The following is a 15,454-nucleotide window of genomic DNA, read 5'->3' on the forward strand; positions in this document are numbered from 1 at the left end:
CGATGCTATATTATTTAAAGGCGAGTTGTTTAAAAAAAAAGATTGACAATAAAAGTTGATGTCACTGAGGGGGGGGGGAGCAGAGAGCGCATGCGCGGTGAGGTAAGGGGCGGGAGCAGCTGCGGGATCACAACAAACCAGACGGAAGATGGCGGAGGCAGCTGGAGGCAGCGCTGCTGCCGCCTTTAGTCTTGTCCTGTGCTTGGGGTTCACTCTGTGTTTCTCCTTCACCCCGTCTCTGGCTTCCGATGCTTTCGAGGCGGTTTTGGGCGACACGGCGTCGTGTCAAAAAAGTTGCGAGATGACTTACAGCCTGCACACTTACCCGAAGGTAGGGCTGACCGGTGGGCAAGGCCAGGCCGGTTGGAGTCGAGGCCGAAGCCTGCCTGTTTATTTTTAAAGCCTGTTGCTATTTCTGATTATTACCCCGCATTAGCTTTGTTTTAGCGACACTAACTGCTTCTGTGATCCAAATAAGCGAAACCTACATTCTGTATAATTTTTTTTGCCCAAACTTCAAAGTTTGACGAACCCCCCCCCCATATAGTTTTTTTTTAAAGCCCGCAATATAATGCTGGTCATACAGAGAAATAATTAACCCGAGAATGATCGAGAAGCTCATGAGAGCGCGGCAGGAATAATTTTAACTAATCTGAGCATTGAACTTTCTTGTTTACAAACGGCTCTCGTCCTTTTATATGGTTATTTCCGCTTTGAACTGCTAACAAATGAGTTATGCGTTTCAATGGGCGTAAATGTAGATTTAACGTATAGAACTATGTTGAAGTTATGAAAATGGCAAAAGATAAGTGCAAGTAAATTGACTCAAGTATTTGCTTTGTTCAGTCAACAGTGCAGCATTGAATAGTTTGTAATACTCCAGGAGAAGTCAATTTGTTTTGCATTGTGAGGTATCACTTGATGCCTGGATTACATTGTCATGCAATCTTTAATGACAGTTGACCAAACTACTAGATATGCAAATTACAATTGAATACTTTCAGCAACTTATTGAAATTTAGTGTAATTACTTTCCAGTTCTTTATGATAGGTTTGTGGTTTGGTTGTTTATAGTCTAGTAGTATATTTTGTGCAAAGTGTAAGCCAATCTCTGTAAACTTTTTTGATTTAGGAATTGGGATGTAACCCTATATAGTGAGTGTAAACCATACTTCCCAAGAGAAGCTTTGCCTGTAAGGATTTCTCAAATGCTTGATTTGGAGGCATTCAAAAAAACACCATTGGGTTTTGTGAGAAAGTGTGCATTGTGAACTAATATTGTTGTGTAAAGTTAAGCAAACAATTAGCACAGATTGTAAAGTATTGTGTTTATATTCTGTGTACTTTGACAGTAAATGTTGAAATTTGTGATTGTTTAGAAAATTTGATGCTAGCTTGTGACATTGCTATCATTGTGATGTCATAATATTTTTATTGACAAATCTAGATGAAGCCTTCTGAAAAAATAAGTCATTCACTTCAGTTGCAGTTAAATTTTGGGCCAAAAATAAATAGTAAATCAAGATTCTTCAGTTTCAAAATAGTTTGGGCTGATATATTTGCAAGCACCAAATTAAAATTAAATGTTTATTTGGTTTAATATATGTTTTGTGCATCTTTAGTTGCATTATCAGTGTCACCTTCCCCAATCAAACACTCGTCAGTTCTGTATCATTTAAGTTGCATATTGCATCGTTTGAGAGCTGAATGCAAAATCATCTGCTCTTGCCCTTTACTTCATCAAAATATATTTTTGGTAAATGTAGAGCATTGTTCTCAAATTTGTTTTCCCTCGATATTCAGGCAAATTATTACAGATTAAAGTTGAGCAAAAGATTAGAACTTGATTTAGCGAGTAGGTGAAGAGTTCCTTGTATCAAGCAAAAAGCTTATTGCACATTTCACACCCTGAGCAATAAAGTATTGATGTTTTTAGATTTAATAGCATTTTTTGTTTTGCAGTAGTTGGACTTGAAATCAGAAGACTCTGGAGGAAAGCAAGAAGATGGGATAAATATTATTGGGTGATACCAAATTTAGGTTTACCAACCTTGTAAATTGTTGGAATAAGGGGATTTGGAAAGCTTCAAGGTCCTAGAAAGCAAGAATATTCCTTTTACTGAAGTGAAAGTTGCAATTAAAAGGAAGTGCATTTCTTAAATGGAAATAGGATTTTTATAAAATCCATTTTAATTTTTCCTCATTAGTGTGAAAAAGGGGGAGAATAAAATTCAGCAGCTGCTGAAAGCCTGAAAATAAACCAAAAAATCTGAAAACGATAAGCAGATCAGGCAGCACCTGTAGAAACAATTTAAAGTTTCGGGTCTTAAGGCATTTATTTGGAACTGAGATAAAAGACAAGATTACCAATTAAATCTGACTTCTCCAAGGCAACAATTGGGATAATAAAAGCTTTAATGCCCATTGCATGGAGAAAGAAACAGCTTCTAATGCAAGTAACAGAGTGCATAACTAACCATCAGTTTCAATATGGTGTGATTGCAACATCCTTGATTTCCACAATGTTTTTGTTAAATCTTGCTTCCACATTTGTGTGGATTGGATCGCCAAAATGTTCACTATTAGATGTAGGCCATTTGGCCCATCAAGTCTGGACTGACTCTGGGAGCATCCCACCCAGGCCCATGCTAATCCCCCTAATATACATATCTTGGGACACTAAGGGGCAAGTTAGCGTGGCCAATCTACCTCAATTGCACATCTTTGGACTGTGGGAGGAAACCAGAGCACCCGGAGGAAACCTAGGGAGACATGGAGAGAACGTGCAAACTCCACATAGTAACACAAGCTGGAATTGAACCCGGGTCTCTGGCGCTGAGGCAGCAGTGCTAACCACTGTGCTGCTGCTGCCCTGTGACAACCTAACAGGAACAGCTGAAGAAAGTTTGATTTCTTCATACTCCTTTATGACTAATCTCACAGCCATGATCTTGATTGAGCTTTGTGAGGCAATGAGCTTGAGTAATTTGGAATTTCTGACAATTGCAAGTAGAGCTGTAAAATGTACAATATAGTCGACCAATCTTTTTTGCTTTTAGTGCAATTTCTTGATATTGAAGTTCCAAATAAACCAGGAGAACTCAGTAATGGCTTTAGCGCTTGGTCACTCTGGTTTGATCCTGGTCCATGTTGAGTTAATTTTAGGGAGAGGAAACAATTGTTCTCTGCCCTACGGCAATAGGGTGTGGGTTGAGTTAACAGAATCTTTGTTCCATCTTGGATCTTGTGATTCAAATTTCTGCGTGGGAGTCCTGGCTAAAGATTGTTTCCCTCTAACCTGTAGTCAAAAAACCTGATGACATTGGGCATCATGGATAATCACAATCAGATCAGCCATGATTTTATTGAATGGTGGGACAGGCTTGATGGGTCGAATGGTCGACCCTTGCTTTTATTTCTTGTGTATTAAGAATTACAATTTGGATGATGTACAGGAATGATGCTAATGTGCGCACTTGCATGAATGGCTTCAGGAAAGGAGGGGCAGAAATGTGTGAATTTTGTTTTTGAAAGATCATTCAGCTCTAAGGGGCATATTTCCCATCCGTCTTCACCCAAAAGGATGAAGATATGGAATTCAGGGAGGGAGACTGAGGTTAACAAGTAATTTAACATAGGGACGGACAAGGTATTGGAGGTGTTGGCAGGCTTAAAATTGGACAAAACTCCAGGTCCAGATGAATTGTGTCCCAGACCGCTGTTGGAGGCAAGGGAGGAGATTGCAGGGGATCTGACCCAAATTTTTAATTCCTCTCTGGCTATGGAGGTGGTCACAGTAAGGAGTCTCAAACACCAGGTTAAAGTCCAACAGGTTTATTTGGTAGCAAAGGCCACTAGCTTTTGGAGCACTGCTCCTTCGTCAGGTAAGTGGGAGTTCTGTTCACAAACAGGGCATAGAAAGACAAACTCAATTTACAAAATAATGGTTGGAATGCGAGTCTTTACAGGTAATCAAGTCTTAAAGGTACAGACAATGTGAGTGGAGAGAGAGCGTTAAGCACAGGTTAAAGAGATGTGTATTGATAATGGTTGGTGATATTGACAATACACATCTCTTTAACCTGTGCTTAACCCTCTCTCCACTCACATTGTCTGTACCTTTAAGACTTGATTACCTGTAAAGACTCACATTCCAACCATTATTTTGTAAGTTGAGTTTGTCTTTCTATGCCCTGTTTGTGAACAGAACTCCCACTTACCTGACGAAGGAGCAGTGCTCCAAAAGCTAGTGGCCTTTGCTACCAAATAAACCTGTTGGACTTTAACCTGGTGTTGTGAGACTCCTTACTGTGTTTATCCCAGTCCAACGCCGGCATCTCCACATGGAGGTGGTGCCAGATGACTGAAGAACAGCTAACATGGTTCCACTAATTAAAAAGGATTGTAAGGATAAGACAGGGAACTACAGACAAAGGAAAGTACAGCACATGAACAGCCCTTTGGCTCTCCAACCCTGCGCCGATCAGGATCCCTAAATTTAAAAATAACATCTGCCCGTACTCGGTCATATCCTGCTATTTCTTCCCTATTCGTGCACCCATCCAGATGCCTCTTAAATGTTGCTAATGTACCTGCTTCCACCACATTTGAGGCAGTCACCACTCTGCATGGAAAAACTTCCCCTGTACATCTCCCTTAAACTTTTCCCCTCTCACCTTGAACCTGTGCTCCCTTGTAATTGACACTTGCATCCTTGGAAAAAGCCTCTGACTATCCACCCTGTCTATGCCCCTCTCAATTTTGTAGAGCTCTATCAAGTCTCCTCTCAGCCTCCATCTTTCCAGTGAAAACAATCCTAGTTTATTTAACTACGTCTCTTAGCCAAGATCCTTGAGACCAGGTAACATCCTGGTGAACATTCTTTGCACTCTCCAAAGCTTCCATGTCTTTCTGGTAGTGTGGTGGCCAGAACTGCACTCAGCACTCCAAATGCAGCCTGACCAAGGTGTTATATAGCGGCAACATGATTTCCCAACTCCTGTACTCAATGCCCTGGCTGATGAAGGCAAGAACGCCATATGCCTTCTTAATCATCTTGGCCACCTGTGTTGCCACTCCTAGGGAACTGTGGACCTGCACGCCCAGATCCCTCTGAATATTAATGTTCTCAACAGTTCTGCCATTTACAGTATAATTCATACCTAAATTTGATCTTCCAAAATGCAGCACCTTGCATTTGTCCGGATTAAACTCCATCTGCCATTTCTGTGCCCAAGTCTTCAATCTATCTACATCCCGTTGTATCCTCTGACAATCCTCGGCACCATCAGCAACTCTGCCAATCTTCGTGTCATCTGCAAACTTGCTAATCAGACCACCAATGTTTTCCTCCAGATCATTTATATATACTACAAACAACTGAGGTCTGGCACTAATCCCTGCGGAACACCAGTAGCTACAGATCTCCATTCTGAAAAACACCCTTCCACCACTACTGTCTTTTTATAATCAAGTCTCACAACACCAGGTTAAAGTCCAACAGGTTTATTTGGTAGCACAAGCTTTCGGAGCACTGCCCCTTCATCAGGTGAGTAGAAGTTGTGTTCACAAACAGGGCATATGAAGACACAAACTCACTTTACAAGATAATGGTTGGAATGCGAGTCCTTGCAGGTAATCAAGTCTTAAAGGTACAAACATTGTGAGTGGAGAGAGGGTTAAGCACAGGTTAAAGAGATGTGTATTGTCTCCAGCCGGGACAGTTAGTGAGATTTTGCCAGCCAAGGCAAGTCGTGGGGGTTACAGATAGTGTGACATGAACTCAAGATCCAGGTTGAGGCTGTCGTCATGTGTGCGGAACTTGGCTATCAGTCTCTGCTCAGCGACTCTGAGGTGTCATGAAGGCCACCTTGGAGAATGCTTACCTGAAGATCAGAAGTTGAATGCCCGTGACTGCTGAAGTGTTCCCCAACAGGAAGAGAACACCCCTGCCTGGTGATTGTCGAGCGGTGTTCATTCATCCATTGTCGTACAGACAGACCATTGTCCGCAGCAAACTACCCAGCCTCCAGGAGAGCAGTGACCACAACACCACACAACCCTGCCAGGGCAACCTCTGCAAGACGTGCCGGATCATCGACACGGATGCCATCATCTCACGTGGGAATCCCATCCAACAGGTACACGGTGCATACTCTTGCAACTCGGCCAATGTTGTCTACCTGATATGCTGCAGGAAAGGATGTCCCGTGGCATGGTACATTGGGGAGACCATGTTGACGCTACGACAATAGATGAATGAACACTGCTCAACGATCACCAGGTAAGAGTGTTCTCTTCCTGTTGGGGAACATTTCAGCAGTCACGGGCATTCAACCTCTGATCTTCGGGTAAGTGTTCTCCAAGGCGGCCTTCACGACACACGACAACGCAGAATCGCTGAGCAGAAACTGATAACCAAGTTCTGCACACATGAAGACGGCCTCAACTGGGATCTTGAATTCATGTCACACTATCTGTAACCCCCACCACTTGCCTGGGCTTGCAAAATCTCACTAACTGTCCTGGCTGCAGACAATACACATCTCTTTAGCCTAAGCTTAACCTTCTCTCCACTCACATTGTCTGTACCTTTAAGACTTGATTAAGACTTGATTACCTGTAAAGACTCTCATTCCAACCATTATCTTCTAAACTGAGTTTTTGTCTATATAGGCCTTGTTTGTGAACACAACTCCCACTCACCTGATAAAGGGGCAGTGCTCTGAAAGCTTGTGGCTTGTGCTACCAAATAAACCTGTTGGACTTTAACCTGGTGTTGTGAGACATCTCACAGTGCTTACCCCAATCCAACGCTGGCATCTCCATCTTCTATAATCAAGCCAGTTCTATATCCATCTAGTTTTTGTGCCAGTCTGCCATGTGGGACCTTGTCAAACACCTTACTAAAGTCCATATAAACTGCATCCACAGCCCTTCCCTCATCAATTTTCTTTGTCACCTCTTCAAAAAATTCAATCAAGTTGGTGGGACATGACCTTCCCCGTACAAAACCATGCTGCCTGTCACTAACTAGTCCATTTTCTTCCAAATGTGCGTATATCCTGTCCCTCAGTATCTTCTCCAAAAGCTTCCCCACCACTGATGTCAGACTCACTGGCATATAATTTGCTGAATTATCCCTGCTTTTCTTAAACAAGGGAACAACATTGGCTACTCTCCAGTCCTCTGGAACCTTGCCTGTGGTCAAAGATGATGTGAAGATATCTGTTAAAGCTCCAGCTATTTCTCCCCTTGCCTCCCACAGTAACCTGGGATAGATCCCATCCGGCCTCAGGGACTTGCCTACCTTTAATGCAATTGAGGATACTCAACATTTCCTCCTTTTTGATATATTGATGCGCTCAAGAATGTTCTCGCACCTATCCCTGACCTCCACATCCGTCATGCCCTTTTCCTTGGTGAATACCGATACAAAGTAGTCATTAAGGATTTTATCCACTTCCTGTGGTTCCACGCATAACTTCCCTCCATTGTCCTTGAGTAGGTCTACTCCTTCTTTTGCTCCCAATATATGCATAAAAAGCCTTGGGATTCTCTTTGACGCTGTTTGCTAAAGATCAGTGACTCTCACGTGAGTGGTAGGGAAACTACTGGAGAAGCTTCTAAAGGAGAGCATCTATCTCCAATTGGAGAGGCAAGGCTTGATCAAGGATAGTCAGCTTGGTTTTGTCAGAGGGAGGTCATGTCTAACAATTTTGACTGAATGTTTTGAGGTGACCAGGTGTGTAGATGAGGGTAGTGTAGTTGATGTAGTTTATATGAATTTCATGATGCAAAGCCTTTGACAAGCTCCCATATGGGAGACTAGCAAAGAAGGCAAATGCACATGGAATGCAGGGTAATTTAATAAAATACATTCAAAATTGGCTTAGTTGTAGGAGACAGTGATAACAGAAGGCTGCTTTAGTGACTGGAAGCCAGTGTCCAGTGGCGTACCACAGTGATCTGAGTTGGATTCCCTATTATTTATCATTTTATATAAAATGACTGTGGCGGTTGGATTAATAATTTTTCAGATGACCAAAGATTGACTGGGTTTTTAACATTGAGGCAGAATGTCTTGGGCTACAGGAAGATTTAACCCTGAAAAGTGAGAGGTGATACACTTTGGAAGGAGTAATTTGACAAGGAAGTATTCAATGAATGGTATGACACTAGGAAGTTCTGTGGATCTAAGGGATCTTAGTGTGTTTTCCATAGATCTCTGAAGATGGAAGGATGGTTAAAAAAGGCATATGGTACACTTGCATTTATCAGTTGAGGCATAGATTACCAAAGCAATGATGGAGTTTTATAGAACTTTAATGAGTTCATAGCTAGAGTACTGTGTGCAGTTCTGATTGTCACATTATAGGAAGGATGTGGTTGCATTAGGTAGAGTGCAGAGGAGATTCACCAGGATGCTGCCTGGGATGAAACATTTAAGTTATGAAGAGAGGCCGGATAGGCTTGGGTTGTTTTCATTGGAGCAGAGAAGACTGAGGGGTGTTACTGATGGTCTGGAATATGCTGCCTAGGAGGGTGATAGAGGTGAGTTACCTCTTATCCTTTTAAAAAGTACCTGGCTAAGTAAGCACTTGGCACATAACATTCAAGACTATGGATCAAGTGCTGGTAAATGGGATTAGGTGGGAGTCGAGTGTTTCTGGTATGTCAGTGTAGACTTGAGGCTGAAGGGCCTCTTCTACACTGTATGATTCTATGATCTACAGCATGGAGAGTTCCCAGTGCTGTCCTCAATTTGTTTGATAAAATATATTAGTTTTGTTTTGGAAGATGTATGTAGTCGAGAAAAGGGAACCAGTACATGTACTTTAATTTCCAAAAGGCACTCTAAACACTGCCCCACAATGGGGCAGTAGGGGGTAATATATTAGAATGGGCAGAGAATTGGTTAACAGATAGGTAGCGGATAAATGGGACACTTTCAAGTTGGAAGGCTGTAACTAGTAGAGTGCCACAAGGATAAGTGCTGAGTTTTCAGCTATTTTCAAGAGGCCAATGTAATTAAGTTTGCTAATGATATAAAGTTGGGTGGGAATGGAAGCTGTGAGGATGTATATATAGCTAACTGAGTGGGTAACAATGGAGTATAAATGTGGGGGAGTGTGAGGTTATTCAGTTTGGTAGTAATAAAGCAATTTTTAAAAACATGTGAAATGTATAAATGTTGATAGAGAATTTGGTGTACTCCTACAAAGAACAAAGGAAGTTAGCATGCAGGTGTAGCAATCAATAAAGCCAATAGCACAATAGCATTTTTTTGTAAGGCAGTATTAGAGCAAGGTAAGCATGCTGTAAGTATAAGTGTTGGTGAGACCCCACCTGCAGTAAGTACTGAGCAGTTTTGGTTTCCTTCTCTAAAGAAGGTTGGGTACATTTGCTTTTACTATAAGGCTGAAATAGATTTGTCAGGGATTCGAGGAGTATGGGGAGCGTGCAAGAAATTGTAGTTGATTTTAAAAGATCTATGAATGGTTTGCTTTGTCTGTATAGCGCGCAAGAAACAATACTTTTCACTGTATATCAATACATGTGACAATAAATCAAATCAAATTGGAGGGTAGCTAATGTAACCCCACTTTTTTTTTAAAAAAGGAGGGAGAGAGAAGACGGGGAATTACAGCCCGGAAAATGCTGGAGTCAATTATTAAGGATGTGATAACTGAGTATTTGGAAAGCAGTGACAGGATTGGTCCAAGTCAGCAAGGATTCAGTACAGGGAAATTGTGCTCAATACATCTTCTAGAACTTTTTGAGGATGCGACCAGTAGTGCAGAACAAAGAACAGTACAGCACAGGAAACGGGCCCTTCGGCCCTCCAAGCCTGTACTGCTCCTTGGTCCAACTAGACCAATCGTTTGTATCCCTCCATTCCCAGGCTGCTCATGTGACTATCCAGGTAAGTCTTAAACGATGTCAGCGTGTCTGCCTCCACCACCCTACTTGGCAGTGCATTCCAGGTGCCCACCACCCTCTGTGTAAAAAAAAAAAAAACCATCCCTCTAATATCTGAGTTATACTTCGCCCCTCTCACCTTGAGCCCGTGATCCCTCGTGATCGTCACTTCTGATCTGGGAAAAAGCTTCCCACCGTTCACCCTATCTATCCCCTTCATAATCTTGTACACCTCTATTAGATCTCCCCTCATTCTCAGTCTTTCCAGGGAGAACAGCCCCAGTTTACCCAATCTCTCCTCCTAGCTAAGACCCTCCATACCAGGCAACATCCTGGTAAACCTTCTCTGCACTCTCTCTAAAGCCTCCACGTCCTTCTGGTAGTGCGGCGACCAGAACTGGACGCAGTACTCCAAATGTGGCCTAACCAGCGTTCTATACAGCTGCATCATCAGACTCCAGCTTTTATACTCTATACCCTGTCCTATAAAGGCAAGCATACCATATGCCGCCTTCACCACCTTCTCCACCTGTGTTGCCACCTTCAAGGATTTGTGAACTTGCACGCCTAGGTCCCTCTGTGTTTCTATACTCTTGATGGCTCTGCCATTTATTGTATAACTCCTCCCTACATTATTTCTTCCAAAATGCATCACTTCGCATTTATCTGGATTAAATTCCATCTGCCATTTCTCCGCCCAATTTTCCAGCCTATCTATATCCTGCTGTATTGCCCGACAATGCTCATCGCTATCCGCAAGTCCAGCCATCTTCGTGTCACCCGCAAACTTGCTGATGACACCAGTTACACCTTCTTCCAAATCATTATATATATATCACAAATAGCAGAGGTCCCAGTACAGAGCCCTGCGGAACACCACTGGTCACAGACTTCCAGCCGGAAAAAGACCCTTCGACCACTACCCTCTGTCTCCTATGGCCAAGCCAGTTCTCCACCCATCTAGCCACTTCTCCTTGTATCGCATGAGCCTTAACCTTCTTAACCAACCTGCCGTATGGGACTTTGTCAAATACCTTACTGAAATCCATATAGACGACATCCACAGCCCTTCCTTCATCAACCGTTTTTGTCACTTCCTCAAAAAACTCCACCAAATTTGTAAGGCACGACCTCCCTCTTACAAAACCATGCTGTCTGTCACTAATGAGTTTGTTCCGTTCTGAATGCACATACATCCTGTCTCTAAGAATCCTCTCCAACAGCTTCCCTACCACGGACGTCAAGCTCACCGGCCTATCATTTCCCGGGTTATCTCTGCTACCCTTCTTAAATAACGAGACCACATTCGCTATCCTCCAATCCTCAGGAACCTCCCCTGTGTCCAAAGGAGCGACAAAGATTTCCGTCAGAGGCCCAGCAATTTCATCTCTTGTCTCCCTGAGCAGTCTAGAATAGATGCCATCAGGCCCTGGGGCTTTGTCAGTTTTAATGTTCCCTAAAAAACCTAACACTTCCTCCCTTGTAATGGAGATTTTCTCTAATGGGTCAACACCTCCCTCCGAGACACTCCTGGTTAACACGTCCCTCTCCTTTGTGAATACCGATGCAAAGTATTCATTTAGGATCTCCCCTATTCCCTTGGGTTCTAAGCATAATTCCCCTTCTTTGTCCCTGAGAGGTCCGATTTTCTCCCTGACAACTCTTTTGTTCCTAACGTATGAATAGAATGCCTTGGGATTCTCCTTAATCCTGCCTGCCAAGAACATCTCATGATCTCCTTTTGCCCTTCTAACTCCCCGTTTGAGTTCTTTCCTACTCTCTCTGCATTCCTCCAGAGCTCCATCTGTTTTCTGTTGCCTGGACTTAACGTACACCTCCCTTTTCACTTTAATCAGATCCTCAATTTCCCTGGTTATCCACAGCTCTCGAATCCTACCTTTCCTATATTTCCTTTTTACAGGCACATGCCTATCCTGCAGCCTTATCAATTGTTCCTTAAAAGACTCCCACATGCCAGAGGCGGACTTACCCTCAAACATCCTCTCCCAAACAACGTCCACCAATTCCTGCCTAATCCGGCTATAGTTAGCCTTTCCCAATTTAGCACCCTACCCGTAGGACAACACTCATCCTTGTCCATTACTATCCTAAAGTTAACAGAGTTGTGGTCACTATTTGCCACATGTTCCCCGGTTGACGACCTGACCGGGCTCATTTCCCAGAACTAGGTCCAGTATAGCCCCATCTCTAGTCAGGCTATCTACATACTGTTCCAAAGAACCTTCCAGTATGCATTTTACAAATTCCTCCCTGTCCGGAACCCCAGCTCTAAGCACTTTCCAGTCTATACCAGGGAAATTAAAGTCCCCCACTACAACAACCCTATTTTTTCTGTACCTATCCAGAATCTCCTGACATATCCTTTCCTCCACCTCCACACAGTGGGCTGTTGAGTGGTCTGTAGTACACCCCCAGCATAGTGACTGCACCCTTCCTGTTTGAGTTCCACCCACAGTGACTCAGTACATGACCCCACTAAGTTGTCTACCCTCTGCACTGTGGTAATATGCTCCCTAACTAATAATGCTACTCCCCCACCTTTTTTAGCCCCTCCTCTGTCTCGCCTAAAACACTTATACCCTGGAATATTCAGCTGCCGGTCCTGTCCTTTTAACCAAGTCTCCGTCAGCACAGACGAGGGTGAACCAGTGGATATTGTGTATCAGGGCTTTTGACAAGGTCCCGCACCAGAGATTATTGAGCAAAATTAAAACTCATGGTATTGGGGTAATGTATTGACATAGGTAGAGAAGTGGTTGGCAGACAGGAAGCAGAGAGTGGAAATAAAAGGGTCATTTTCAGAGTGGCAGGCAGTGACTAGTGGAGTATGCAGGGTTCAGTGCTGGGACCCCAGCTACTCACAATATACATTAATGATTTGGACAAAAGAATTGAATGCAATATCTCCAAATTTGCAGACGACACTAAGCTGGGTGGCAGTGTGTGCGATGAGGTGGATGCTAAGAGGCTGCAGGGTGATTTGGACAGGTTGGCTAAGTGGGTAAATATTTGGCAAATGCAATATAATGTGGGTAAATGTAAGGTTACCACTTTGGTGGCAAAACTTGAAAGGAAGATTATTATCTGAATGGTGGCAGTTTCGGAAAAGGGGAAGTGCAACGTGACCTGGGTGTCATGGTGGAACAGTCACTGAAGGTTGGCATGCAGGTACAGCAGGCGGTGAAGAAAGCTAATGGCATGCTGGCCTTCGCAGCAAGAGGCTTTGAGTATAGAACTGAAGTGTGGGGTTTTCTCTCCAATGCTAAGTATTGAGCTGAACGGCTACGTACAAAAACTTGCAAAAGACAGTATGCTGGTTAAAGCCACTTTCTTTATGGACCAATATGTGGTGAGAGAAAGGCAGCTGAACAACTTTTTTGAAGTTTACAATGCAATGTCGCAACAGTTATACATTTTTGAAACCTCAGTTCTCCCGCCTACCCTAACTGGACGTTCGAATCACATTACTTACCTTAACCAATTGCATCCTACCTTCTAGCAGAATTGGGATTCCTTGGTCATTTAGACCTGGAAGTTCCTACCTACTGTTACTAAGCAACCTCACTTGCATAAATCTGTAAGGTTCAAAAGTTGCTTTCCCACCATAACCCACATAGTTGAAAAGGTGAAGTTTCCACTGTCTCGTTCTGCTTCGTTATCAGTAGGAATTGAATACTTCATATACATTGTGAATATGTCTATTCACTGTCTAAAGAGATTGTGCATTCTCAACTTTCTCTGGTAACATAACTGCCTTCTGTGGCTTATTGTTCCCAAAGAATGTGGCCTGTCTGATTTAGCTCTCTTCCCATTATACTTCAGGGCAGCTTGCAGTTTGGCCAAGGTGCACAATACATACAAAAATACTTGTTTAAATCTAAAATACATGTTTAATTTCGATGGCAGTAGTTATGTGTGTCTATGCGGCATGGTGGCACAGTGGCTAGCACTGATGCCTCACAGCACTAGGGACCTGGGTTCAATTCCCGGCTTGGGTCACTGTCTGTGTGGAGTCTGCACGTTCTCCCTGTGTCTGCGTGGGTTTCCTCCAGGTGCTCTGGTTTCTTCCCACGTCCAAAGATGTGCGGGGTAGGTTGATTGGCCATGCTAAATTCTCCCTCTGTACCCGAGCAGGTGTCGGAACGTGGCGACTAGGGGATTTTCACAGTAACGTCATTGCAGCGTTAATGTAAGTCTACTTGTGACAAATAAATAAAATGCAAGTAGTACCTTTGTATAAGATAAATATAAGGCACATTGTGGTCCTTATTTTCAGTTAATTTCCACAATTTAGTAATTTTATTGATTTTTAAATCCCAGCATTTTCTGAATTTCTCCAACAAGAAGTAGGATGTCTTGCTGCAGGTGAGGCCACAACTTGAGTATTGTGTGCAGTTTTGGTCTCCTTGTCTGAGGGAGGGCATTTTTGCAATTGAGGGAGTCCAGCGAAGGTTCACCAGACTAATTCCTGGAATGGCAGTACTGACATATGAAGAGAGATTGGATCGACTGGGCTTGCACTCGCTGGAATTTAAAAGAATGAGTGAGGATGTCATAGAAACATATAAAATCCTGATGGGCCTGGACTGGCTAGATGCGGGAACAATGTTCCCGATGTTGGGAACTAGGGGTCACAATCTAAGAATAAGGGATGAGCTATTCAGGATTGAGATGAGGAAGAACTTTTTCACTCCGAGTTGAGAACCTGTGGAATTCTCTGCTGCAAAGTGTTGGGCCAGTTCGTTAGAGATATGTCCAAGAGGGAGCTGGATGTGGCCCTTATGGCTAAAGGGATCAAGGAGTGTGGAGAGAAAGCAGGAGTGGGATGCTTTCAGTATCCCAGTCCTGCTATGATCATATTGAAGGGCCGAATGGCCTACTCCTGCACCCAGTTTCTATGTCTTCCTAATCACTTCTGTACCTGCCTACTATTTGTGATTCTTGTACCAGGAGACCCAGATTCCTCTGTGCTATCCAGTTTTGCAATCTCTCCATTTAATAGTATACTGTTTTCTTTTGTTCTGCCTGCCAAAGTGGACAAGTTCACATTTCCTGCACTACAGACCATCTGCCATTTTTTCCCCCTCGTTAACCTTTCTATATATAACCCTTTGTAAACCTATACCTCACCTTGATAATTAATTTTGCCACCATATGCTTGGTCCCTTCATCCATGTGTTTAAAAAAGATTGTAAATAGTTGAGGTCCTGACACTGATCCCTGTGGCACTCCACGGGTTTGCCAATCTGAAAGTGACCCATTAGTCCCTACTCTGCTTCCTGTTAGCTAACAAATTCCTTATCCATGCTAAAATACTACCCTATATACCAGGTGCTCTTCATCTTGTATGCCGTATTTGTTGTCCATCCCTAATTGACTGAGAAGGTGGGTGTGCTGCCACCTTGAACTGCAGTAGTCCATCTAATAACTGCTGCATTATTATCCTTCAGTTTGGGGCCCATGGAACTACAAAGAACAATACAGCACAGGAACAGGCCCTTCGGCCCTCCAA

At 43.2% G+C, this 15,454-nt stretch overlaps 1 protein-coding gene across 1 annotated transcript in view; it reads left to right on the forward strand.

Annotated features, from left to right (window-relative positions):
* Positions 1 to 81: 81 nt before the first annotated feature.
* Positions 82 to 15,454, forward strand: part of tmem59 (transmembrane protein 59) — a 41,531-nt gene continuing 26,158 nt past the window's right edge. Inside the window, exon 1 of the mRNA XM_078218268.1 lies at positions 82 to 331. Coding sequence (XP_078074394.1) covers positions 149 to 331 — 183 coding nt within the window. The 5' untranslated portion in view covers positions 82 to 148. The remainder of the gene's footprint in view (positions 332 to 15,454) is intronic.

Source organism: Mustelus asterias, chromosome 8, assembly GCF_964213995.1.
Source record: "Mustelus asterias chromosome 8, sMusAst1.hap1.1, whole genome shotgun sequence".
Taxonomy (NCBI): domain Eukaryota; kingdom Metazoa; phylum Chordata; class Chondrichthyes; order Carcharhiniformes; family Triakidae; genus Mustelus; species Mustelus asterias.